At 35.7% G+C, this 25671-nt stretch overlaps 2 protein-coding genes across 14 annotated transcripts; one reads left to right on the top strand and one right to left on the bottom strand.

The window, feature by feature from the left end:
- Positions 1-722: 722 nt before the first annotated feature.
- Positions 723-2329, top strand: LOC664305 (leucine-rich repeat-containing protein 58). The gene is made up of 4 exons (XM_970312.5): positions 723-1407; positions 1453-1669; positions 1718-1907; positions 2138-2329. The coding sequence occupies exons 1-4, from the start codon at positions 929-931 to the stop codon at positions 2299-2301; spliced, it is 1050 nt and encodes a 349-aa protein (XP_975405.2). The 5' UTR covers positions 723-928; the 3' UTR covers positions 2302-2329.
- On the bottom strand, positions 2315-25671 carry sgg (shaggy). 13 transcript variants are annotated; one of them, XM_064359052.1, is made up of 10 exons: positions 25265-25668; positions 14024-14232; positions 13513-13703; positions 10831-10914; positions 10321-10368; positions 8051-8161; positions 7565-7996; positions 7080-7136; positions 4685-4871; positions 2315-4634 (listed from the first exon to the last, which is right to left on the bottom strand). In XM_064359052.1, exons 2-10 carry the CDS (start codon positions 14109-14111, stop codon positions 4477-4479), a joined length of 1356 nt encoding a protein of 451 aa, XP_064215122.1. In that variant the 5' UTR covers positions 14112-14232; positions 25265-25668; the 3' UTR covers positions 2315-4476. The 13 variants fall into 13 exon arrangements, with proteins under 13 accessions (XP_064215122.1, XP_064215121.1, XP_064215120.1 ...); XM_064359051.1 differs by lacking the exons at positions 14024-14232; positions 25265-25668 and adding exons at positions 16077-16419; positions 19149-19301; XM_064359050.1 differs by lacking the exons at positions 14024-14232; positions 25265-25668 and adding exons at positions 16077-16419; positions 18859-19296.

The raw sequence follows: 25671 nt of genomic DNA, 5'->3' as shown, positions 1-25671 counted from the left end.
ATTCGTTAAATTATAAATATTAACAGTCGCTCGTGTTCTAAAAAACTCTCGTCTAAACATTAGTCAAAAAATCTTCTGCGAAAATTTGAAGCCAACATTACAGAATCAGGGATAAATTAGGTATGGGTCCGCTCACAACGGTTTGCGTGTGCCTCGCTATTTTAAACAATTTTTGCAAAGCTATGGTAAATGTAATGTAGTTTTTCGACATATTATCTTCTTATAGACGCTAATACTATTTGTTTGCACACTTGTGACTGAATTTTTAGTCATCTAAGCATCAGTAGCAAAGAGAAAAAGCTCATCCCCACACGCAAACCGAGCTGAACCCATGTATAGTATTAGTTGTAACACTTTTTGGAAATTTGCAGACAAGAAGTGTGAAAAAGAAACAAAAGAAATGTTTGGAATGAAATTTGATTTCAAACGGTGGCAAATGCATGAATACGCATGCCTACAGCTCTGCAATGTTGGTGTACCTAGACGCTTGTGTAATTATTACTACCGCAAAAAACATAACGTGCAATATCCATAACGATTTTTTTCCATTGCACAATTTTTACCCAAAATAATGTTTTGGTGCGACTTATCTGTATATGCACGTTCGGCGAACCGAAACAATACACACAAGGGTCAGCTATTTAATAAATTATCATTACCTAGTCATGGGCGTAGGGTGTTGCTCAGGGGTTTCCCCCGAAACCAGCACACTCGATAAAACCACACAATTCCGTTCCCAGACTCATTGTTAAAATAACGCCTCACCACGCTTTGTTCACAAATTGGTGATAACACGTTTGACCTTAGCTTCGCTTGAACGCAGCGTTCTCCTAATCGCAGCCCACAGTTCAAACGGAGTTATCATAATCAGAGCTGCTCAAGTCATGCCCCCATTAGTTACAATTTGCCATTGAACGTGAGTGCAACTATGGAGAATTACAGCAGTGACAGTGATACAAATGGAAACAAAGTGTTCGACTTCGCCTATTTGCTTTTGGATTCGCAACAACTGGAAGAAAATCTGAACGAACTAGGCAAGGACTGCACGAAGCGAGAGGACATCGAGTCGATTATTTTGCACCACAACCAACTCACAACGCTCCCCAAAAATTTGGCAAAATTCACAAACGTCCAAGTCCTCGATATCAGCAACAACGGCCTTACGGCCTTACCTGATGTTTTCGAGTACTGGCATTTAACAACACTGGTTGCGAAAAATAATCGCTTCAGTAACGAATCCCTCCCGAAAAGTTTCGCAGAGAGTGCGAGCTTGCGGGAGCTAAACCTGAGCGGGAATGTTTTCGAACAGTTTCCCGAACAACTGTTTGAGTTTACTAATTTAAAGTACCTGTACCTAGGAGGGAATAAAATTAAAACAATACCGAAAAACATAAAGAAATTAAACTGGTAAGTGGGGACGACTAAAACGACCACACGTGATAATGATTGCAGCCTTCAAATCTTGTCGATGGGTGGCAATCAATTAGTGGAAGTTCCTTCAACTCTAGGCCAACTGAAGCAACTGCAGGCTTTGGTGCTTTGCGATAACTTAATCGAGAGTTTGCCGTCAAATATCGCCAATTTGCACAACTTGAAGTCGCTCCAGTTGCACAAAAACAAACTGCGCACTTTGCCGCCTGAAATAATCGCGCTGAAAAATTTGACTGAGGTAACAAATAAATCATCTTTGTGTAAAAATAAAATTCGATCGTCACAGCTGAGTCTCCGTGATAACCCCCTGGTTGTCCGTTTTGTGAGTAACATAAAACATAACACGGCTAGTCTGAAAGAATTGTCGGCTCGTGTGATAAAACTGCACCAAATGCGGGTCGAAAAGGGCGATATTCCGGCCAGTTTATTGAATTATTTGGATTCGGCCCACCATTGCGTCAACCCGTATTGCAAAGGTGAGTTGTTTAATGTCTTTAAAAGAAGGCTTTATTAAAAATAACCTGAATCCTAGATTTTAAAGCACGCTTCCCACGTGTTTTAAGTTAAAATGTTCCAACAAAAAAAATTATGCGAAAACGCTTAAAGTTATCGAGTGTCTATGTATGCGACTCGTTTACGCTCGTAGCATAACGACAGCCCTCGAACTTGTGTTTTCGCTCTCGTATTATTAACTATTTTGTTGCAGGTGTGTTTTTTAACAGTCGCGTGGAGCACGTGAAATTTGTCGATTTCTGTGGGAAGTACCGACTGCCCTTGCTGCAGTATTTGTGTTCGACGAAGTGCGTCGAAGACGGCGAGGAGTTGCGCCCCCCTCGCGCCTACTTGATGAAAAAAGTATTGTTGGGTTAAATTACGAGCAATAAACTTTTAATACTTTCTTTATATTTTAAATATTCATGGTATATATTGCATATTCCAGTGTCAAGTTTACATATAATAAGCGAGATATATACAGCGTAAAACATTGAGCTGAAAGAAATTTGAAATATAATCCGCCTAAAACTCTAAATAAAACGACATAGTTAGGAGTTCTAAGAACAGCACAGGACCAACCAAACATAACCTGGTTACATTTCGCGAGTGTTGAACATGTTGTAAAAGCGTATTTACAAATTTACACTAGTTTGCCGAAAATTTTGAAAACCTGCACACTGAGCGGGCCTCGAGGAGTATATTTGGTTGTCCAGAATGAAAGTACGCATAAAACCGAAGCAACCATTCGATTTCGTGTCTAGATAAGCTGTGCAGGAGATTATTTCGTCTACTCGAATTTTCCAAGGCAATAAAGACAGCCCTAAGCAAACGTGAAGCAATTCTTAAAGTGCGTCCAAGAGCTCCGCTTATTGCCTGCAAAATTACCGTTATTTACAATTGCTTCAGTTCGCTAGATGCTACACATGACAACATGAAGGAAAAATGCTGCCGCTAGGCTGGCCTCAGGAAGGGCGCACTTTTAGTTCATGGTACAACAATGAAGTGCATTCATAGAATGCATATTCTAACACAAAGCTGGTTCCAATCTCACTTGGTAGAGAAAAGTATACATTTCAATCAAATCATATAATTAATCATAAATAAAATAAACTCTGTCCTGACTAATTCGGGGCGCCCGAACGCAACTAAACTCAACTAATTACTCATAAAAAATATTTTGATATGTTATGTTTTGACCTTCTACTCTAGAGCACTTGCATCTATGGAAATCACAAAATTTTCATAAAACAAGATATTTACATAACAATTGGGGCGACAGACAGACTATTCCAAGGTGAGTCTCACTCTTTAACTAACCGACACAGTCATAAATACTACTAGCGTAGAAGTCATTCGTTTAAAATTCTAGACATTTAATCCTCTCCACTGAAAGATCGCCGACTTCACGTGAAGACCTGAAACTGTGACTGGCCCCCAAGTGGGGCCAAATGTCTAAAACTTCACCTGTAACCACTTAAGGTACAAGCACACCCGACTGTTGCAACGAGAGGGCTTGAAATGAAAAAGTCGCTTATTCAGATGATTTATTCGCATTTTAGGAAACATCGAAATTGAGTTAACTGTCATTATAATGTTTTATTTTAATATTGCGATTGTTGGAGGGGTGTCGAGGAGCGGGAGAAGGGAGAGTGTGCTTTTACCTTAAATTAAATTATTAATTTGGCTATGTCAAAATAACACACTTTGCACATAATCTTGCGTTTAAAAAATAACTCCAAACCGTAGATAGTGCACATCTATGGAAACTAATAATAATTGTCCTAGTTTCTTGGAGGCGTGTTCAGAAATGTTAACGCATTGCACTTCGTAAGCTAGTACGATCATTAGGATAATTCTACGTTGTAATGTTTCACTCATTTTTTCTAAAGCGTAAGCTAGAAGTACACAATATTTCAAGATTAAATATCTTTCTCGTTTGTATACTCATATCAATTCACACCAACTGTTTTACTCTACGGTCCTGGATTTTATCGCGATGTCAGGTTGTTATACAATTACTACTCATACCAAAACGAATAACCTTAAATAATTAACACCAAATGCTTTGCGTAAGTAAATTATGTTAAAACCACTAATATAACGATGAAAATCACCAAGAAGATCTACGTTAATCAATAACTTATTTTGCCTTGTTTAAAAATATACGAATTTATGTCTGGTAATACAAATATGCTCATTGAAAAATCTGTTCCAACGGTTCCAAAAACAAACTAAAGTAATCATTCAACTAAACCTACTTAAAATTTACAAATGTTTTTATGTATAAATAATATGTACATATATTGTGATTGGTGCGACACCAGATTTTTCAATGCAACTCAAACGCAACAAAATTTGTAAAAATGAACGCGCTAAAACAAAAGGGCATTAACACAAACGCCTACAAACAACTAATCAAATTCTGTACAAACGCACGTATATTAAATATAGTACAGCTGTCCCAATCAACAATCTCACACAGATCGCTTACTAGATAAAGGGAGAAATGGGACGAGCGAAAGGGGCCCTTCCCTTGGAGGATTGAACTACTTAAGGTATTCCGGCGGCGGTCGCTTGCACGGGGGCTGCCGTCGTGTCGGCGGCGTCCGTCGCCCCCGACGACGCGGCCCCGTCTTGCGGACTGTTGGCGGCCTCCTGCACCCCTCGCGGTATCAGAATGGAATTCAATGAAGGTTGAATACTCAACTCTGCAACCAGCTAATTACCACCAACTCTCACTCTCCCCCAATTAAATCACCTTGTTCCGTGAAGTTGAATAGAGGGGGCAGTTCTTTATTTGTGGGCAAGCGGGTGTTGGGGTCCCGGAGCTCGTTGAAGAATGCGTGAGCACAAGCCTGCAATGGACTGATCCGTGATGAAGGAGTGTACTCCAAAAGTCTGGCCACTAACTCGATCGCTTCTGGGGGAGTCCGTGCTCGGAATACCTATCGATACAATTTTAAACATTTTTTTTTTCTAATTGGAATCAATGCCGATACAATACGATTGACATAGTGACGTTACACAACTGTTTTATTTATGTATACGCTTTTTTGGAGCATGTGTCACATACAGAAGCACGCAACGGCGGGCTAAACCTTTCGTGCGATTGCAAAAAACTGCCTTATTGATAAAATAAATGACAAAATGCTACGACCAAAACTTATTTTATTATTGAATCTTTCAAACTCCCAAACACCCATGAATATCTACGTTTTATTTATGAATTGTTAGTGAATAACCAATCCATTTAAACAATTCCAAAAATTATTAACAATGGCACAATTCACCAAAAAGGAAAGCATTTCATTACAGTTTGTTCTACCAATTCCGCAAGAATTTAATTTGAAATAATGAATCAAATTTCTATGCCCTTTACATTTAAGACAATAACTCAACAAAAGTACGGTCAAACTTCGACGTTACATTGCCAAATTATTCCCAGATATTAAAAAAAAATACTTGCAACTAAATCAATTTAATCCTTTCGTATTTGTTGAAAAAACTATTAGAATAATAAATGAGCGCATCTCTAATTTGGGCAGATATTTCGGGAGCCAAAAGGGGATAAATAAATAAAGAAAAAACAATTAAAGCCACGTTAGAAAAAAGTTTACTTACGAATTAAATCGCTTAAAAATGGTTAAAACGACATAATTTAGACCTTATTCGGCAATTTATTTACTTTTTTCGGCAAAATTTCGTGACATAAGTGAGTTTCTAGCTCAAGAATAAACTAAATCATTGAAAACTGACTGAAATAAGGTGGCTCAGACTAAGCTGGTGACTTTAGCCTGTTTAATCTAATCGCTGAAAAATGTTTGAGATCACGTAGTTTTGCAAATGTTTGGCTTGTTTCAAACTTTTTTTTGAAATACAAAGAGAATACATTTAATAAAAACTCGCCACAAAAAAGTTTTAAAATCACCCATAATTCGGAGATTTGTTTAATTTCGACAAAATTTGTTGAAATAAATGAATTTCTGGCTCAAATGTGAGCTAGAGGTCTTAGGACTGCCTGAAATAACGTAACGAAGGCACAGTTTTTGGTGTTTTTAGTCTCAAATCTCGCAAAGTTTCTGGTTCAAAAACCATCTAACCACTGAGATAACGTAATTTGTCAGTGACTTAGCTTGGCTTGTTTCAAGCAAATGTTGAAATAAGAAAAAATATAAATAAATTTAATTTAAAATAAATCGGCTATTTACATACTTTTATCCAAGTTTCTTGAAATAAGTGAGCCCAAGAACAAAAAAAATTCTGAACTGGCTCAAATAACGTAAATATGTAAACTGAGTTTTGTGATTTTTTTGCTGTTTCTGAAATATTTCTTTGCTGTACATTGTCTGAAACATCTTTAAAAATAGAAAGCAATTAATTTGATTCGCACATAAACGATACAAAAAATAAATGATAATTTGAATAAATTTCTTTTGAACAGTCTGTAAGTAGTTTCATTACAAAATACAAAATTATGTAATGTGTTGTTTGGAATTAAAAAAGCAGAGTTGACGACCAGAAAAAATAAACATGACATGCAGAAATATAATTGTTATCAATGTTTAACTTTTATTTATTATTTGGAATAGACACAACTGTAAGAAGAGTTCATTATCGTTCCGTTTTTTATTTTTGAACTGCCAAATTTGACGTGATTATTTTAATTATGCAATGAACGACTGATTAACTTTTACTTTCTTCTACATAATGTTGTGTCACAGAAAAAGTGACTTTTATTCCAATTCCTATAAAAAAATATGAGACAGTCATTTCTACCGAATACGTTATTAACAAGCACTGTAATAAACATTGAAATTTCGTTCCCTCGCAGGACTGAATGAATGAATTCACTTCTCTTTAATCAAAAAATTACGCGTTAAGTAAAACCCACAAAAGGGCGTTCCCTTGTGCGTGACACTTTGATGTGTTGCATCCTCCATCAAGCAATAAATCTAGTCTCTTCCCAACAGATTTAATTTTTCCCCTGCCAATTTCATTTCAAGATAATTAATTTCAAACACGTAGATGATGACCAAAACTGTCACTTTCACAACAAACAACACATGCACTCGTTGTAACACAATAATTTTCAAAAACACACATCGCACAAGCGTTTTTTAATTGAATGACGGCAAGTAACCAAAGCCACTTACACGTATTCTTTGGTGATTGGTGCTACAATGTGGTAGAGACATTCTCGACAGCAAAAACTGCAAACAGACGTCCTCGTCAAAATTTTACTCGTAATAAGCTTGTGACAAATTGTTAGTGGGTTATTCCTCGTGTCAGACACAAATCAAAATTCCTCGATTGGAAAACAAGTGGTGGATCGTCTGGTTTGTAGTCGATGCGTGCGAAATAATATTCGAGAGATACGAAATGTTCTTAAACATTTAGTCCCTTTGGCGCAACTGCGAGTGTTTTCAACACGCCGGTCCCTCGGGACGGATATTTTTACAGCCGCTGTAAAAATTCTACAACTTCTACTGCAATGTTTTTATTAAAACGGCAAAAATGTGTTTGGAATTAGAGCATTATTGTACCTCTCGAATACCACGGATGCGAAAGCTCCACATTCACTACTTCATTAGTTAGTTAAAAATAAAATGCACAACCGACGTTAACAATAGCCACTGACCTGTTGCCAAGGATGCGACTTGATCTGCGGAAACTTGAACTCTGTATAATTCGGATTCATCTCCTTGATCTGTTCTTTAGTTGGCGTGCCTAAAACTTTGATAATTTCTACTAATTGGTCTACACCGGAATCTCCGGGGAATATCGGCTGGCCCAGCAGTAATTCGGCCAGGACACAGCCCGCACTCCACACGTCGATCTTCGTAGTGTAGTCGATAGCGCCGAATATCAGTTCCGGTGCTCTGTAATAACGACTGCAAATGTACGAGACGTTCGGTTCGCCTTTGACGAGGTGTTTAGCGCTGCCGAAGTCGCACAACTTCAATATGCCAGTGCCTGGATCCAGCAGAAGATTTTGCGGTTTAATGTCCCGATGACAGATACCCAACGAGTGTATGTACGCCAACGATCGGAATAACTGGTACATATACAACTGCAAAAAAATATAACATGCAATTCAATCCCGACAAAAAGCCAAACCTCCTACCTTGATAAAAATTATCGGGATTGTTTGCTTTGATTTGCTGTAATGTCTCGCTACTCTGTATACCGTTTCTGGGATGTATTCCAACACCAAATTCAGGTACACTTCGTCCTTCTGCAACCGAAAATAAACGCTATTCACTTTTTTACATTTTGGTGATGGCTGGGGGACACTTCAACCAAAACGCAAGGAAGATTAACCTAGTTTTAAATAAAAAAAAAACAATATTACAGCTTCCCTAATCAATCAAATGAAATGATTCAATGTAAAATTATTCGCTCTCTATTCAAAAACATAAACAACTTCGTTCGATCCCAATTTTCTTCAAGGACAGGCTCTAGCTCTCGTCTCGTGGCGCTTCTTCAGTGATTACGACGCAATTTATCGCAATATTTTAATCTACCGAGAAAGGTGCCTCACTAGACTAACAGAAATGGCAGTAACTAATCTAAAAACGTCAACAGTCACTCATTTAAAATGTCTAAGTACAAGACATAAAAGAATTATACAGCTTACGAAATAGGGGATAGAAAATAAGTCTGCCTGGAATATAATAAGCGGTCTATACGTCCCGGGTATTTTTATTATTTATGAAACACAGCGTGATCTTAACAGGCGATAGGGCAGGACAAAAGATGCAAAAAACGAAAATTCAACATACCATATCTGAATAGTTTTGAGTCTAAAAATTCACAAAAAAATTCTTGCTCTTCGAAAGTTGAGTACAAATAAGCAACAATAGCCACAGGAAAGTGTCCTCATACAAAAATAAAAATCAATTAAAAAACGTATACCTAATGTTTACAGAAAAGGTTTTAAAAAAATTGCTTTCAAGCTAAGCTTTTAAAACGTATAAAACACGGAAATTATACGTATACTTACGCAAGGTTTCAGCTTGAAACTTTCAGACGTTAGGAAAGTTAGTTGATTTACTCTAACAAACCCTACAGCTCGTAGGATTTTTTCTGTTCCATCGAATTGAATTGGTTCGTATTTCAATGAGGAGCCGAAATATTCATAGTTAATAGTTTAAAACAATTTATTTAAATTAAATATTGATTTTCACACAGATTACGTATGTATGCAAAATTTCAGTTTGTTCGGGCAACAGGAACAGAAGTCAGGAAATTTGACTAGCAAAATATGAAACACATAAGAACGGAAGTTTGATAATAGTATATTAACAAACAAGTTTCATAAGACGAATAAACGGCGTTTGCCACGAGTTATTCCAAAGAATGATCTTATGAAACAAGTTTTTTGTAGTATTTTTTGTAATTTGCCCCATATTTAGGCAAAAATTGTTATTTTAAACGATTTAAAAAAATGTGACGACTAGTAATGTCCAATTTTGAAAGTAAAATATTTATTTAAATTTGAATTTTTTCCTAATTTTGTCAAAAAAAAACGGGAACATCGTTGATAATAAAAGTAATCTTGCAAGAACGCACCTCAAAATTTATGAAATTGGCAAAAATAAGGTCGCGAATTTGCTTCCTGCTAACATAAAAATTTTCGCAAAATGTTTGGCCAAATAATGACATTGCACTTTATGACGTTGTGTGTTTTAATTTGCCTATTAAAGCATCAAAATGGCGGAAAATTACTAAAACGATTTTAAAAATTGCATTTTTGTGACGATTTCCCTCAGAAACTAAAAGGCATGTTGAATTTTCAAATTTGGAGCTTTACCACTTCTTAGAATTTCTGCAAACCCAATAAAACCACACTGTAGAGTGTCTAGCTTTAGGACCCGCTACAAAACTGCCATTTACATTTTTTGGACGCTGTAGTCCATTGTTGTTATCGCCAAGTGTTACAGTTCCTATTTTATTCCCGATAAAATTCAGTGCAAGTTTAAAAATTCCCAGTAGATTAACTTGTCTTCTCAGTGTAATGTTCGATTATTTTACACGGTATAGTCCTCCTCGAGTCGCTTTTCAACGTTTTTTATACTCCACAATTCGCTATTATCATACATTAACCGCCTTGAATGCCAGTGTCAAGGTTCATCTATCACCTACTGTTATAAGGAATAATGTATTCACACACTCTACAACCATGTCGCGCGAATGTTTTTTGGCAGCTGAGCTATTAGTATATTGGTTAAATTTAAACGTATGTTTCAAGCCTACTCAAAATGACACCTCGTTTAAAAAAAAAGAGTAGTAGTTTTAAATGACTTTGTCCATGGAGGTGTGTTGTAAAGCATAAAATCACTCTATATAGCCAGGGGGACCAACTTTCTACAAGAAAATAAAGCAGGAGCATACCTGCGTACTTGATGCCATGAATATGGACATATCGCAAGGAACTTCAGCCTGAGATAAATATAAAAAGACAATTATTTGTATCACGTTATAATCAAAAACCGCTCTTTTAACAAATTACCGGCGAGTTTGCGTTTTGCCGATATTCAAATATAATGCTTCGTGTAGGTAGACAAGCTTGTTGCAGCTCAACCGTGATTAATTATTTTAATAGGCAAGGCGGAAACTGCAAATGAGCTCACAAATGACATTTACCAACGTTGTAGGAATCGTTAGCTATAAAGACGACTAACTCTACCACCAATCGGACACTGACATCGCCCCAACTTATCAAATATTTAAAATGTTTTCGTTACGCGATCGATTATGCAACATGTTAAACTTGGGTGGCGGGAGCTGCTCTGGGCCACTTCGACAATTTTTCAATAACCATCATAAACAAACGGCAAACAAGTAGCTGATATTTTATTGTTATTGCATGTATGCCGATTTTATGCTTGGAACTCAACTCACCTTATCTCCACTGGAGTAAAAGAAATATTTAAGTTTAACTATATTACAATGTTCTAATTTCCTCATTATTTGAAGTTCCCGGTTCTGAAAAAAACAAGACAATCATTAGCAAATCGCAACAATACAACCGACTGATAAAAAAGTAGGTGAGTTCGAAAAAATGATTGCATTATTGACCGATAAAACGTGCCTGGACTGATAACATATCGAGCACATTCAATAACCAAATTCGACATAAACGAGGCATAATAATACAGGAGTAAACTATCAAACAAATATGTGTTTATAACACACGCTCGCGAAAAACAAATATTTAACACATAATCAGCTCCGGTGACTATTTGCTGCAAGGTGCCAACAAAGGCAATATACAGGGTCGCTAACAAGCATGAAAACAGTTAAATATTATAAAAGCTATTTATCAAAACTTATTGAAATTTGAGTATACAGGCTGCTCAAAAACTGGCGCACCAACTCAGTGATACGTTATTGAGAAGCAAGTGCAGATTACGGAAATGTTGAAAAAATTCCTAAAGTCATATTTTAAAAAATCTGAAGCTACAAACTTATTGTGTTAACTTTTTTAGTTTTCATTATTTTTTAATATTTTTATGCTTCACACTAGGTAATCGTTCCCTAACAAAACCATGAATAATTATTTTTAAATTTTCTATCAGACTTTAGCAGTTTCTTTAATTTGAAAAATTAAAATTTATCTAAAAAATCACAATGTGTAGATGTGCCAACACTGGGAATTATTTCCTAGGAAACCGTTTCAAAAATAATTTATTTTTATTCGGAAATAAAATTAACTAGACGCCCTCTGGTGATGACTTTTGAACTATGTCGAAAACAGTAAAGAAATTTTCGTAATGCCACATTTAACTGACATTTAATGAATTGTTCAACAATTTTGCGTGTATAGTGTTAATTACTTACAATAGAAAGAATTACTTTAAAGGTACGTGGTGGTAAATACTAGCGTTGACTTTGGTTCTGTAGTTTTTCGTGGTATAAAGTGTTTATTGTTGGAACTTGAAAGTGGATAAAAAGTGAAAAATATTTAAATTTTGATTACAAAGTGTTATCAAACAGTTGTCTAATTAAAGATTATAAGTAATGGATCACAGCGAACACAAAGTTTGACTCAAGAAACCAATAAATTAGTGAAGTGTTATGAATTTTAGGTTAGAATTTTCCACTGAAAAAATCATGAAATGCTGCGGTAAATCTACAAAGCTACAATAAAGATTAACAATTGCTGATACATTTAAACGTAAATTATGCCAAAAGGTAGACTTTTCAATGTCTTTGTAATAATTTTCCAATAAAGAAAGTGAACCAAACAGTAATTCGTTATTCGTGTTTTCCTCGTCATCCTTAATTTGTCAACATAAGTTTCTTGCATCAAAGATGCAATAATCATTCTGCATAGGCAATGTAATAATTGTGAAGCCCCAAAATTCATACGACGCTCAAAATATCTGAATAAACATTTTCCCGCCATTTATGGTTACTGTTTTCGACCTAGCTCAGTGGCGCTCCCAACGGTAATTTTACTTCCGAATTGTTGATCAAATTATATTGCGACTGTTGACAACGTTGCCACATATCATTTATCTAAAATCCGTTATTTATCAATAACTTTAATACAAAGACTTTTTTTACTATTTTTACCTTTATATGTAACCAGTTCTCTACCACACACCATTGAGTTGGTGCGTTAGTTTTTGAGCACGCTGTATAAATTCTATCATTTCAAATGTTTATCCAATTTGTATCTCCATTTGTTCTTAGGATACAAGGCTAACTTGATTTTTTAATGACAACAAAGGTCAAATTTAATATTTTTAAAAAGAGCCTTTTTTCTAAGGTGTAACACATGCATACCTTATTATCATCGAAATTTATAAAATAAATTTATAAAATTTTGAAAAATGTAGTTTTGTTAGCCTTGGAAATACTGTCTTTATCTATCGTTAGTTCTTTGTCCAAAAATAATTAAAAGTTAAAAATAAAAATAATTATTAAAATAACAGTTTTAACTAAAAAAGGAGTTTCAATTAAAAAAAAATATTAAACACGAAATACATGATTTTTATGCTACAAAAGATGTTCAAAACGATCTCCACTAACTTCATGGCTTTCTGTCGCCATGACCAACCAACATGAGAATTTTTTTCGCTCAGTTTTACTTAAATGTACCATTGTTAAGCCAGTTATTGCACTCAAGTATAATTTTTGGCTAATATACAAGTGACAGATCGCTAATAACAGTAGTTTCAAAGCTAACTTAATTTACTTTTCCAGAAGTCCAGAATTAATTTTTTGAATTTTATTTTTTTTGCACCTTTTAATAAAAATAAAGGAGGGTATTATGTTACCTCACCAAATTCAGAAAAATATGCTCTTTTAAAAATTATTAAATTTGAGCTTTGGTGTCATTAAAAAACATTTATCAAAATAAATGACGATAGAAATTTGAAAAAGCTCTCAGATGATAGAATTTAAACACTTTAACTGTTCTCTATTACGTTTTAGCGACCCTGTATAAATTAGGTACCGTCTTAACAAAAAACAATGATAACGTTGTAAGACAAGCGAAATTTTGGCGTCCAAGGCCTCTTAAGACAATAGTGCGGTCACATTTCGTAAAACAAAGCCGGGGTTTCGCCACCTCACCTTAAACCTCTTGTCTTGGAGGACTTTTTTGATGGCGACGAACTCGTTGGTTTCGCACAGCTTGGCCTGATAGACGACTCCGAAGCTGCCATTGCCGATAACTTTGGTGTCAGTGTATGAGACTTCTTGCGGTCTGTCGGGACCTTGTCCAGGTGTTGCTACCACCGTAGTAACTTTGCTACCGTCCTTACCTAAATAACCACCAACAAATCGAAAACATAACATTGACGTGTGTTTGGTTTTGAAAAGATCGTCCGGAAGATCATTCCTCAAAAGCTGCGATCTTCCGATCGATCGATTTACAACGATCAGATTTACATAATGGATGTGCAAGAGACGTGCGGCGAATGGTTATCGGTTATGGGGGACTCTCGTGATGGGACTGCAAACCAGCGGCAGTTCTCGACCGTGTTTAATTTTAAATTCGTTATTGGGCCGCTTGGCGCAGTCACCGCAAAATCGGTCTGGTCATGGTTCGGTCTACAATTGGCTAAAGGAAGTGCTAGAGTACCTGACTTGAGTTTGGTCGAAGCAATGACGTATTGATCGTCGTCGAACACTTCACGGCCTTTTTCTCTAACATTCGCACCAGTGGCCATCGGAGAAGATCTTGCGACACACGATTACAGAGCGAGCGACTCTCCCCCACAAGCAGAATCCGATTTTAAATTTAAGGCTGCGTGTTCGCAAGCCGTGATAATTTCAGGCTATGGAATTAAACTAGAGAAGAATATTTTTACAAACTCTTGACACTTTTACGTACAAAAGCTATTCAAGATCGAAAAAATAAATCGGTATGACGGTTGCTGCGGCGGCCGGCTACTTTAATTTTGTTGCGAAAATTATTTTTTGACGGTGTCAAATGCAACAACAGCTGATGGAGAAAACGAACACTTGATCGAGGAGTTTCCATCCACTGAATTCATAATAAAGTGTATCGATTCTAAACATGTCAACGATTCGATTCCGACTTCGGTGCAACACTGCTTTGACCAAACGAAGGAAAATTTCGCGATCGGGACTTAATTAAGTGTAGAATTTCTTCAATCAAAAGGAGAGTCGCTGATTAAAATTGAGGAGATTGAGTGAGCGTGGGTTTGACATTGTTCAATTTATACAAGGTGAGGGCTTATTTATTTATCGCTCCCGTCGCATAACCAAATAAACACAATCATTTGCCGATCGATTCGGCATAAATTCCCGTAATTCTGTCAAGGATCGAGCGCTAATGAACACATGTCGTGCACTATCAGTTTCAAAATGAGAGATTGAAAACATGACATAAGGACTACTGGCACTTGCCGACCGTAATCTTTGGTATTATAAACAGTATTTTGAAAAATTATGTTTTAAAAAAGTACAAAATATTTCAAACTTCCCTTTATCGAATCGTGACACATCAATGCATGCGACACAGTAAAAAATAAATAAAATAAAATTTCAACAGTGCTCGAGGTTCGGTTGTGTTGACTTGTCAATAAATTTCAAAAGTACTAAATAATCGATGCGCTTGAAATAAAATCATCAAACATAAAAACCACCAAAGATACTGATAGGTTCCATGATTAGTAAAATATTTTCGGAAGAATTTTAATTTAACGTTATTATATTATATTACGACCCCCTGAAAAAAAAATTAAATTTGCACTTTCTTAACACTTTTTAAATTATTGTCCACTATTTAAAGACGGCGTAAAACCTCCTCAAATAGCCGCAAGCGTAGGCGTCCACATGCTGACCTTTTAAGCCATAAACCCACAACAATAAAAATTTTTACTTCTGTATATAGGAAATTGTTTATCGGAGTTTTATTACGAACAGATGGTTCCGATGATCAAAAGGTAATTCTGCAACATACTTATATCCCGAGCTAAAATTTTAAACTGTCGCAAATTGATTCGACCGCCAATGTTTTTGTTCGTTAAAAATTCAATACAATTTATTCTTAGCCTCGCTCAAAGGGTCTTCCAGCGTGGGCTTTTGTGGCTGCCACTAAATGAATCCCGACAACATAAAGCTTATTATTGTAGCGTTGCGGATTTTCTCGTTCAAAAAGTAATATTTTGTGTAACAGTTATGTAAGACTGTTATTTCGATTAGTAGTGAATCGTAATTGATTTAAGCAGAACACTACCGTGCGAAATCGTAATGGAATATTTTTTGGAAAGTTAAAAATGATTACGATAAGGAACGGGTCCATAAACTTGTTTCGTTGATGAGATAAGCACATTGTAGTATTTTTTCTTAATAACTGCGATTTCTCACAAGTCAATCTTTTTGTTGTCGAGAAATTTATTTACATAGGGACACAATAACGTTAAAACGCACACGCGAAACAGTTGTCGTTTTTCGTCGTTAAATGGCGAAGAAAGTCAGATTCTAATCATTGTCCTCGATTATGTTCCGTAACACTTTCTTCCAATGTTTTGTTTCCGTCCACTTTCGACGCCGCATCATTGTGAAAATTAACGCAGTATTGAAAACGCCACTTGTTTGATTGAATCGAGATAATTCAATTAGCGCCGATTCTGTCGATTTTTCACCGTGAAAATTTTCCTACTTACTTCCCGAGCTCGACAGCGACCTCTTCAACTTCCTCCAGCAATACAACAACCTGGAGTAGCCCGTCGTTTTTTGGCTTTTCCCCAGTCCATCGATCGCCGGCACCGACCCCAAAGTCGCACTTTTCTTGGTCGACTTGTGCTTGTCCGAAGATAAATCGCACACAGAAACTGACCTGCCGTACTTAGGTCTCGCGTTTTTGTTCTTTTCGGGCAAAACACTTTGCAATTTCTTACACTCGCACTGTTTTTTAACCACATAATTCGCATCACTTGCGACTTTAGAGTCGCTATTTTTGCCCGGCTCGTCGATTTTGGGCGCCATGGATTCGATCAGCCCGTACTACTGAGAAAAATGGGTTGGTCAAGGTAATCCTTGTGATTTTAATGCGCATCTAAGACGCCCATCCGGTTTTTGTAAGGTTAGAAAATTCACAACAATAATCCACATACTTTTTTGTAAGAAGCACTACATGACTGTGACACGTCATGCGAAACAATACACAAAACAATATGGATTTGTGGCGGTTTGGTGCGTGATACGAACTGATCTAAAGCCAACAGAAAAATACCGGATTAGTTCGATACCTGCGGTATTTTAATTAGCACTGATTGGTATTTTTGCACTGTTTGGTAAATATTTAGACGGCAATTTACGGCCGACTGAAAACTGAAAAAACAAATACCAAGGATTACTTTACCACCTAAGAACAGACAAACAAAGAAAAGTGTTTTTGACTGGAACAATAAATTGGGACTTGTTTAATTCCACACAAAATTAGAAGAGTGAGAATTTGATAAAATTACAAAAATAACTCAATCCATTTTCCTTGTTATGAATTCATTTTTGACGAAGTAAACAGCGGAATTTTGGCCACCTCATGTCATTCCACAAACATGAGTGTCTGTAATACATAGAGAGTGTTTATAAACTGTGGGTCCTAAGTTGGTAATACAAAATTATCGAATTTGTAGCTACGGTGACTCCAGTATTCCATTTTTACACTAAATAATCATAGATTTCCCTGGATTTGAAATTGAAAAACGACCATGAAAACGAAAATAGATCGAAAAATTAAGTTACGTCAAAAATTATCATATTTTGAGCTAATATCTCTTATAATGCGAAATTTCCTTCTAATACAACGAAAAATTTCGATGGAAGGTCGATTTTTGAACTTAAATTTTTTCCTAAAAAACTGTCTTAAAAATTAAACGAATATTTTTTTTGAAAATCTCTTTAAAAAAAATTAAAAACCCATCGCTAAACAATTAAAAATAATAGTTTTTGTTTTTTTTTCAATGCTTAGGTTACTTTTACGCAAAATATCGCGTAAATAGACGAAAAAATTGACGTTATCGAACTAGTTCGTACGTTTAACAATCAGAAAATCTTTTTTATAATATTATCGTTTTTTTTTAGATTCATCTTGTTTTTGCGTAAGGAATTTCGTCAAAAACTACCAAATTAGAATTTGCTTTTGAATTTCTAAACTCAGGTTTTCTGAAATTTTATTAAAACGAACCAAAAAACGTCTAATGACAGAGTTATTGTAGTAACATTTTATTTGTACACCATTAAATTTTTATTATGATTACCCCAAACCCTTCAAGCTAATCACTCAGGCAAGCTTATTGTGTGATTTATTGCAGACTGTCTGTAGTTTTTCAGACAAACCGATCGGTAACGTAAATATTTTCGGGTCACCCTTGTCAAAATATCTTATTGTGAAAAGTGCTTATCTTAAACACCATTGTCTGCTGTAAAACTTTATGGTGTACAAAAAAAACGTGGCAACAATACACATAAGTCTAAAGCGAATTTAGAACGAAATTAAAATTAAAGATAATAAGAAAAAAAAAGAAAGATGTTTTTTTCTAGATATTAAAGTTCAAAGATATATATTTTTTAATGTAATTGTCTTAAAATTTTCTCACAAATTTTTCAACAAGTGATTAACAACATTTTTATAATAATTTACTGTAATAAGAATAACGTGAAAATAGATAAGAATACAAAGACCAGATGACTTTTTGACCTCAAAAAATTTGTTCGAAAAAATGGCCTGTGAAAACGTTAGGAGAAATTGTTCTAAGCTATTAGAGTTGTCAAAAACTAACAATCACATATGCCGTTATGTACACTGACCATAATAAATTTGCTATAGCTTTCCGTAAAATAAATAAACCAATTTAGTTAATATCGGTTTCTTTCTTGACAATAGATAAATTAAATATTTTATCAGAGAAAATAAAAATATTTCCAGTTACTCACTGGAGTGATTGTGTCTGTGCAACCCAAAATCACTGCTATTTCAGAAAAAATCGAAGATAAGACCAGGTCGAACACGTATTTCACATTTAAAAATAACTTTCAATAGCAGTTATTGCAACAATCACACAATAAGCATTTTATTGTGATATCGATAGTGTGAAAATAAAACGTATTGAGTGTTTTAAAAATTAAACGGTTATTTTCATCTCACATCGTAGGCACCTCACGTCGTTTGACTCATTGTTTTTGCCAGTAAACAAATACTTTTAACTCGATTTTAATAACGTATCCACGCAGTAAATGGGCCACGGTCTACACTTGTTTATATTAGTCCAGGGACGTTGGAGCAATTTTTAATAATTAAATTTAATTGGTTTGATTCAAGTAAATAATCTAATCTCGGTACGCAAATGTTATTGACACTTGAATTCTAAAAATTAGAAATTTCTCTGGGAATTCTTCCATTCCATGCAAATAATCGCGTACTTAACACCATGTCGGAAGTATTACGTTTATTCAAATGAAGTTTAATCCATCAAAAAGTTCGCTTAATCGAAGGCAATGCCTTGACTCTTCCAACTTCGTGTGCAATTCCCGTGGAAATAGTTCGCAAATTGGGTCAGTGAAATAACACAGGTGTTAACCACTCAACCACTCCAAATCAAATACGCACACTAAGCACAACAGGGTGTTTAATGAATCTCGTTAGCGGCGAATCGAACCGCAGACCGCCGTCTTATTGTTATTAAAACGCCAAATCCGAGTTTCATTGCAATATAAACGCAACTGCCTGCACTCACGATTCGGATAAGACTGATCTTGAGACTTGAGAGCAATGCTAGGAGTAGAATGTCACGGCGAGGAGGAAGATATTTACTTTCCAATAATAATTCTCAACTCGGCAAATATTTACAGTAGGAGGACGAATTAAAAACGTATCACACATGATCCCGTGATCGAAACTAGCGAAAAACCCACCAACAGATCCGATTAGATAAAAAATAGATAAACCGGATTATTATCTACATCTCTCCAACGTTTTGGGGAACATAAAATATGGAAAAAAAATCGTCACGTTGACATGTCGGGCACGTGTACCACCGACACGTGCTCGCTTTTCGTCGTTTCCCCTTGCAATCAAAATCTAAATATAACGAGCACACTGTGTGCACAACCGAAATAGTCACCTATTAAAAGTTTTAGCATTGAAGACGAAAACCAAAATTTAACAATGACAGCGCTATAAATAAGCAAACGGGCCAAGTTCACGGCACGAAAAAATTGTTGAGGTCAAGAAGGGATAGACTTAGTGAAACTAAAATCGATCGATGCCAAAAGCGTCATATGTTTTTTGGCGAAATAGACTTTGACGTCGACGATTGTGTGACGTCTCGACTATTTTCCCATTTCGTGAAGAAAATAGTTGGGAAAGTTGGAAAGACGTCCGACTGCGATAAAAATCACAAACTGTTCCGAATTGAATTTTTCGCAACTTCTTCGCGGATTGTTAAACGCTCACACACCCATTGGCACACGTCTGAGTTATTGCCAAGAAAATGTCCAATTTCCGTTTGATGTTCGCGGTTTTATCGCCAATATTTGGGTAAAAATAGTCTTAGGAGTAATTTTGCAAACAATAACTGATCAAAGTTGACTCGTTCATTAATCTGATTAATTAAGTATTGCTTAAACAAAGGCGCAATGGAGATAAACCAAAACAGGGAACGCAGATCGGATTATGAATTAAATTGATGACTATTACATCATTAATTTTCCATTTGCTACTTCGGAAAACAATTCCGATTGTCATGGGAACAAATTCAAGTTTAGAACCGGACCATTTAATTAAAGTTAATCCAAACAATGATAATTCTCAACAAACGTCAATTATTTGAGTAAACAAAACACGGAACTGTTTCTTTATTAAACAAAACTAATTTATTTGCCGTAAAATAACACCACAAAGTACGGACACATGTGCTTAATCATTCCGTTGGATCGTTGAAAATGTCAATGTATTAGAAATTAAAATCGAATTTGATTTAAAATGCAGCGCTGCACTTGACACACTTTGATAAAATTCGAAGGTTCTTAATCGTTTCATATTTATAATTGTCCATAATTGGTTTAGAAAATGTTGTGGATTAATTATTCATCTTAAAACAGATACGTCGATGATTGATGGACCCCAGTTGTTTAGAAAAACGCTACACCTCATGCTGGTAATGGAATTCGTATTACATGCATGGATGGAAACTGTGCGAAGTGTACTGAAACAAAATATTCTCATGCATGAATTTACATTGTAACGTACGATAGGGACATGGGATGACGCACTTCCATTTTACACCGTTTTAAAACGTAGTAAAAACGAATAACATTCAATCGGAACGATTTATTATTAGAAATAAAGCAAAGTTCATTCAACATGACCTGAAAATTGAGCGAACCCTTTGCATTTTACCGGGTAATTAATTAATCGACTAGTGGTTCCAGACAACCAGGAAATTCACATACCCAGTTAACACTTCCTTGTTTTTGCCTTTCATCAAGTCAATGTTCGATCCGTGTTAAAATTTAAACGGTTGCTTTATAAATAAGAGCGAAACGGTTCCAACCCAATATGCAAAATTTAAACAGAAATTGCGACGGGATTTTCCTCGAATATAGATAATAAAATTCAATCTCGCACCAAGCAAAAACGCTTGAAAAGTTTTTAAGTGTCCATTCATTTTGGCTCATCAAGGCCTGGCTTTTTGGACAGTGAATCTGTTTGTGACACGGTTATTTTTAAAAGCTCATTTTTCCAACATGTATTCATCTTTCAGCATCAGATTCTTCCATTTTGTCCGCAATTTTTCAAACTCCTCCCCGATTTCTATTTCGAGAAAGGATTCAGGTGACCCGTTAGAAATATGAATGGAATTAAATTCCGTACGCACATATTGGCCGTGTTATTTTTAGGCGAGCGATGGCGTTCCAACAATTCGTAACTCAAGTCAAGTTTCTAATGAATTTTGAAACAATATAATGATGAGAGAAAGCGAACACTAATTGGTGCGTGAGCTTGAGATATTATTTCGAGTTCGATCTTGAGGCTTTATTTCTGTCCCTTTACTTATTTATAGCTCATGTCATTCATCTGTGCAATAATTCCTTCGAGACGTGTAAAAAAACTATAAAATAGGAAAGAAAACAGGATGAGGATCAGCCGAAATGACCGAACTTTAGTAATGAACAGAAACTTGGCACAAAACTGCCAGTTTACACTTCACCCCTATAATCCGCAGATTATCGAGATTTCAACATATAAGTGATCCTGGAGGAACTTGGCGGCTTTTTCTAAGCCATTTCCCGGCTCGATCAATCCACTTGACCGGGCATGAAATATAACAGACTGATCATAGTTTATCGCATTATGCAACACGTTTTTCGTTCGCTTAATAGTCGTAGTGCAATTATCGTAAATGTAAAAATAAAACGATGATGTCAATTTTTTGGCGGACGTAACAGATTATATTAAATTTGAAAATTGCTACGTGGAAATCGCAATTATTCGGAACGTGATTAAATTTGTAAAAATTTCTCTAAATGGGTTTTTATGTTGCGACGTCTCATTCATATTTCATACAAAATTGGTAATCGATTTAATAATCGTAAAACCGTCAGTATTAACACATTCGCTTTTTTATTATTTCTGTTTGTTCAAAGCTTCGAATTTGATAAAAGGGCGATGTATGAATAATAAATTCAATGAAGTTGTGATATTTTTAAAGCAAATGTTTCAAATTTTAATTAGAATTTCCATTCCATGGGAAAAGACCAAATTCTTTTGATTTATTTCAGGGAATTTGAAAACATTTAGCGTGTGTATAATCACACGATGCTATCGTATTTTCTTACATATTTTTCGTACGTTTGAGAACAGTTGAAATTTCAAGCAACATAAAAACGAATTACAAAGTAGGTACTGCAACACTGGCATTGAAAATTAAAATTGAAGCTAAAAATCTCAGTGAGCATTAGCCTTTCTGTAATCTGCATGTAGGCATAATTGATTTATTCACTCTTTATCAAACAGTGTAATTAAAAAATTCTGTTTCAATAATAGCTTTCGAGAGCACAGATAAAACACCTGGTGCAAAGTCTCACAGCACAAAAATTCCAATCGATATGTTCTTGTGTTGTATAATTTTTATTATCTTCTTTATCAAAAGATTTAAATGTTTAATAGATTTTCAGGTGGTTCTTTCTCGTTCTCGACATTGTCAATAGTTAAAACCCTAATTTCAAAAGAAATGCCAAACCCACTCAAATTCTCTACCTGCCTCACTGACGTATTCATTCCTAATTGGATTTATTGCAACTCCCATTAGAGTCGGTCACTAAATAATAAACAACTCAATAGGCTACCTTTCCGACCACTCCGATAATCCAATAATTTAACCCTTTTTACTTCAATTTTACAATCTTGCGGTCACACCTCTTATTCAAGCCCGTGAAAAGAATTCAATTTGTAGTACCCACCCCTTGCTTCAATCAATATAACCCATTTTTAATCGCAAACAGTCTGTCAATACACAATTAAGATTAATTAACAGCGGCAGTAAATAATTGAAGTTTGTGAGTGACCAAATTATTAAACGAAATCCTTGATAAAGAAATAAAAGGTGTAATATAGCAGATAGCGTTTGTTTAATTTCATACTCATTGCTCGTATAGAGGTCACTTTTGATGATTTCAGACGATAATTATCAGTTAAAACTGTAGGTCAAAAAAAAAAATTAAGTTCAAACAGCTGGTGCTTGGTTACAAAAATTGTAAAGTTTTATTAAATAATCACTCTCATTATTCAATACATTAATCGTCCTTTGTGTCAAAACACGATACAAATTAAATTAAAAAAATTGAAATATCTAGCTAATTACAGTTGCATGAATGTAGATTAAAATTTGATACAAAACGACTGCAGATAATTTGCTCCTAATTTGTTGCAATAAAATTTGGCAAGCTTTTCGTTACTCACTACCGTTCCAACATTGTTTTAGTCATACTATGACGTATTTGCGGCGAACAAGCAATTCATTCTTTTGAGAAACTCCAAAAAAAAATTCACAAATCCAATGTAAAATAAATGTTTTTTACTGCGTTTTTAGATAACTCGGGTTATCAAATAATTTTCATCAGCCTTCCTTATACCTAAATTTAGCAGTCTTCGAAATAATTTTTGGATTTGCACATCTTATTTCAAAAATTGATACTTACTTCAGCCATTTTAAGAGTTTTAAAAATTGTTTTTGGACAATCAAAATAAAAAACCTAAATCTTTTAAACACCGAAGAAAAGATCTAAACCTTTTCTCTCAATTAAACCAAATATATATATATATTTTTTTTAAACACCGAACTTCGATTTATAAAGTCAAAGATGCAAATCCAAAAATTTCTAAAAAACCATAAATATTTAGGAAACAACTAAATTTAGGTACTATAGAAAAAGCTGATACAACCTTACAATAACCAGGATACTAATCCAAAAATGCTATAAAAACATAGCATTCCATTAAAAAAAAAAGTTGAACGACTTCCGGTTGAAAATATTTTCAATGACCAGGACCTAAGGGATGGTTGAATACAAATTTTCAGATGACTATAATTATATGGACCCCAATCCTTCTAATGTGGGTTTTAAACGGATCAACCTGTATTGTACTGACAAAATTGACGTTTCAATTTAATTAATAAAATATTGCGTCCAAGCACTAGGACATACAGTGAATAATGTATATTGTTATAGTTGCAAAATGACAAGCATAATAAGCATATTATTAAATAATCGTGAATAAAATTATTAATTTTCCTTGACTGACATTAAAGGGTAGAAACAAACAGCTTATGGTCGTTATAGTGTCACGACAACGTTATTCTGACATTCATAACAAAATAATAAATATAAAATTAAGAGCATGAAGCAATATTTCGCAGATGTTTGTTTACGTTCGCAAATTGAGAGTAAATGACAAATTTATGTGAAAATAATCCGTTCGTTAACGACATTGTGGAACATTTTTGGACAAACCAAATTAATTTTGTGATTATTTTTGCAACTAAGCTCTTTGGCTTTGATATTTGGCAATTTTTATTAGTGTGCGTGATTTTTGAATTCCAATTTTGGAAATGTAAACCACAAATGAAAAAACCTGTTCGCGTTCATAATTACCTCGTTTTAATCTCATGTGAGTTGTAACCGAGAATCTCGCAGCAGTATGCAATAAAAACTGTTTAAAATCATATTTGTGGAACGTAAATTTTCGTTTCATAAAGTCGTAACTAGCACGCCCGTCAGTTTAAACAGGAAAAACGTTTCAGAGAAATGCTTCTGTAAAAATGGCCTGACACGTAAACTGACAATTGGAACTGTCACACTGACATTTCGGACGCACCACCGCCCACACGCCCGAAAATTTGGGCATTTGCTGCAATTTTGCGCGAATTTTCTTAGATTCTACCAGCACGCCCGTCAGTTTATAATGAAAATGACCCAAAAATAGTTGTCAGAAACGTCAAATCGTGAACTGACAATTGGAACTGTCACGGTGACGTTTTGGGTGCACCGCCTACTCGGCAAAAATTCGGAAAATCGTCGTTAATTTGGAGGAATTTCCGCGGATGGGAAGGCCCGCTGGGCGCGCAATGGGCGCGCCCCGCGCGGTGGCGGCCGTCTCGGGGGCGCCGCCGCCCCCGGAGCCCCAATCGTTACCGTCCCGAAACGTTTTTGCGTCAGTTAGTAGACCTGGATCGATGGGTCCGTGGCGGTCCTCGGAATCGGCTGACGGCCCGTCGGGGCGCAGCCATGTTGAACGCGACCGCAGAGACACCGTAACCAACCGCCGCTGCGACGTCAATCACACACTTACTGCTAATCTTCATGCCTCCCAGGGGGGGATTCAGCGGCTGCTTGTTGCCCTCGGCGAAGGACGTGGTTCTGGGGCGTCCGCTCATTGCAAATTCTCCTAAGTCGATTATTCGCAGACCTATCACATTTCTTGCTGACACCCTTCTTACGACCTGTCCTTCTCACGCACCTCAAACGGACATTTCGTACTGTGAATGTTCCGAGCGACACACACTACGTTCGCGGACACTTATAATGCGGACAAACACCTCATTATCATTGTTGAATCGGAGGGTTAAACCATTTTTTCACTTGCAATGGCTTTTCAACACACCATTACACTTGCAGTCAGTTGCTCAGACATCATTGACCCGTTCGGACGCACTCGGGCCCAATCAGATTGCGTCTAATCGGAACGAAATTACACGA

Source organism: Tribolium castaneum, chromosome 9 (genome assembly GCF_031307605.1).
Source record: "Tribolium castaneum strain GA2 chromosome 9, icTriCast1.1, whole genome shotgun sequence".
NCBI lineage: Eukaryota > Metazoa > Arthropoda > Insecta > Coleoptera > Tenebrionidae > Tribolium > Tribolium castaneum.
Note: the sequence above shows the minus strand (reverse complement) of the source record. Positions and strands in the feature narration are given on the sequence as shown.

What these genes read in the sequence shown, in the direction of transcription:
- LOC664305 (XM_970312.5), top strand. Translation starts at nt 929, where the DNA reads ATGGAGAATTACAGCAGTGACAGTGATACAAATGGAAACAAAGTGTTC. An exon ending in AACATAAAGAAATTAAACTG is followed by an intron (nt 1,408 to 1,452) that starts GTAAGTGGGGAC and finishes TAATGATTGCAG; the next exon opens with CCTTCAAATCTTGTCGATGG. An exon ending in CGCTGAAAAATTTGACTGAG is followed by an intron (nt 1,670 to 1,717) that starts GTAACAAATAAA and finishes CGATCGTCACAG; the next exon opens with CTGAGTCTCCGTGATAACCC.
- sgg (XM_064359051.1), bottom strand. Translation starts at nt 16,398, where the DNA reads ATGGCGCCCAAAATCGACGAGCCGGGCAAAAATAGCGACTCTAAAGTC. An exon ending in TCCAAGACAAGAGGTTTAAG is followed by an intron (nt 10,915 to 13,512) that starts GTGAGGTGGCGA and finishes TGTTTTTTTCAG; the next exon opens with AACCGGGAACTTCAAATAAT. An exon ending in TCCCGATAATTTTTATCAAG is followed by an intron (nt 7,997 to 8,050) that starts GTAGGAGGTTTG and finishes ATTTTTTTGCAG; the next exon opens with TTGTATATGTACCAGTTATT.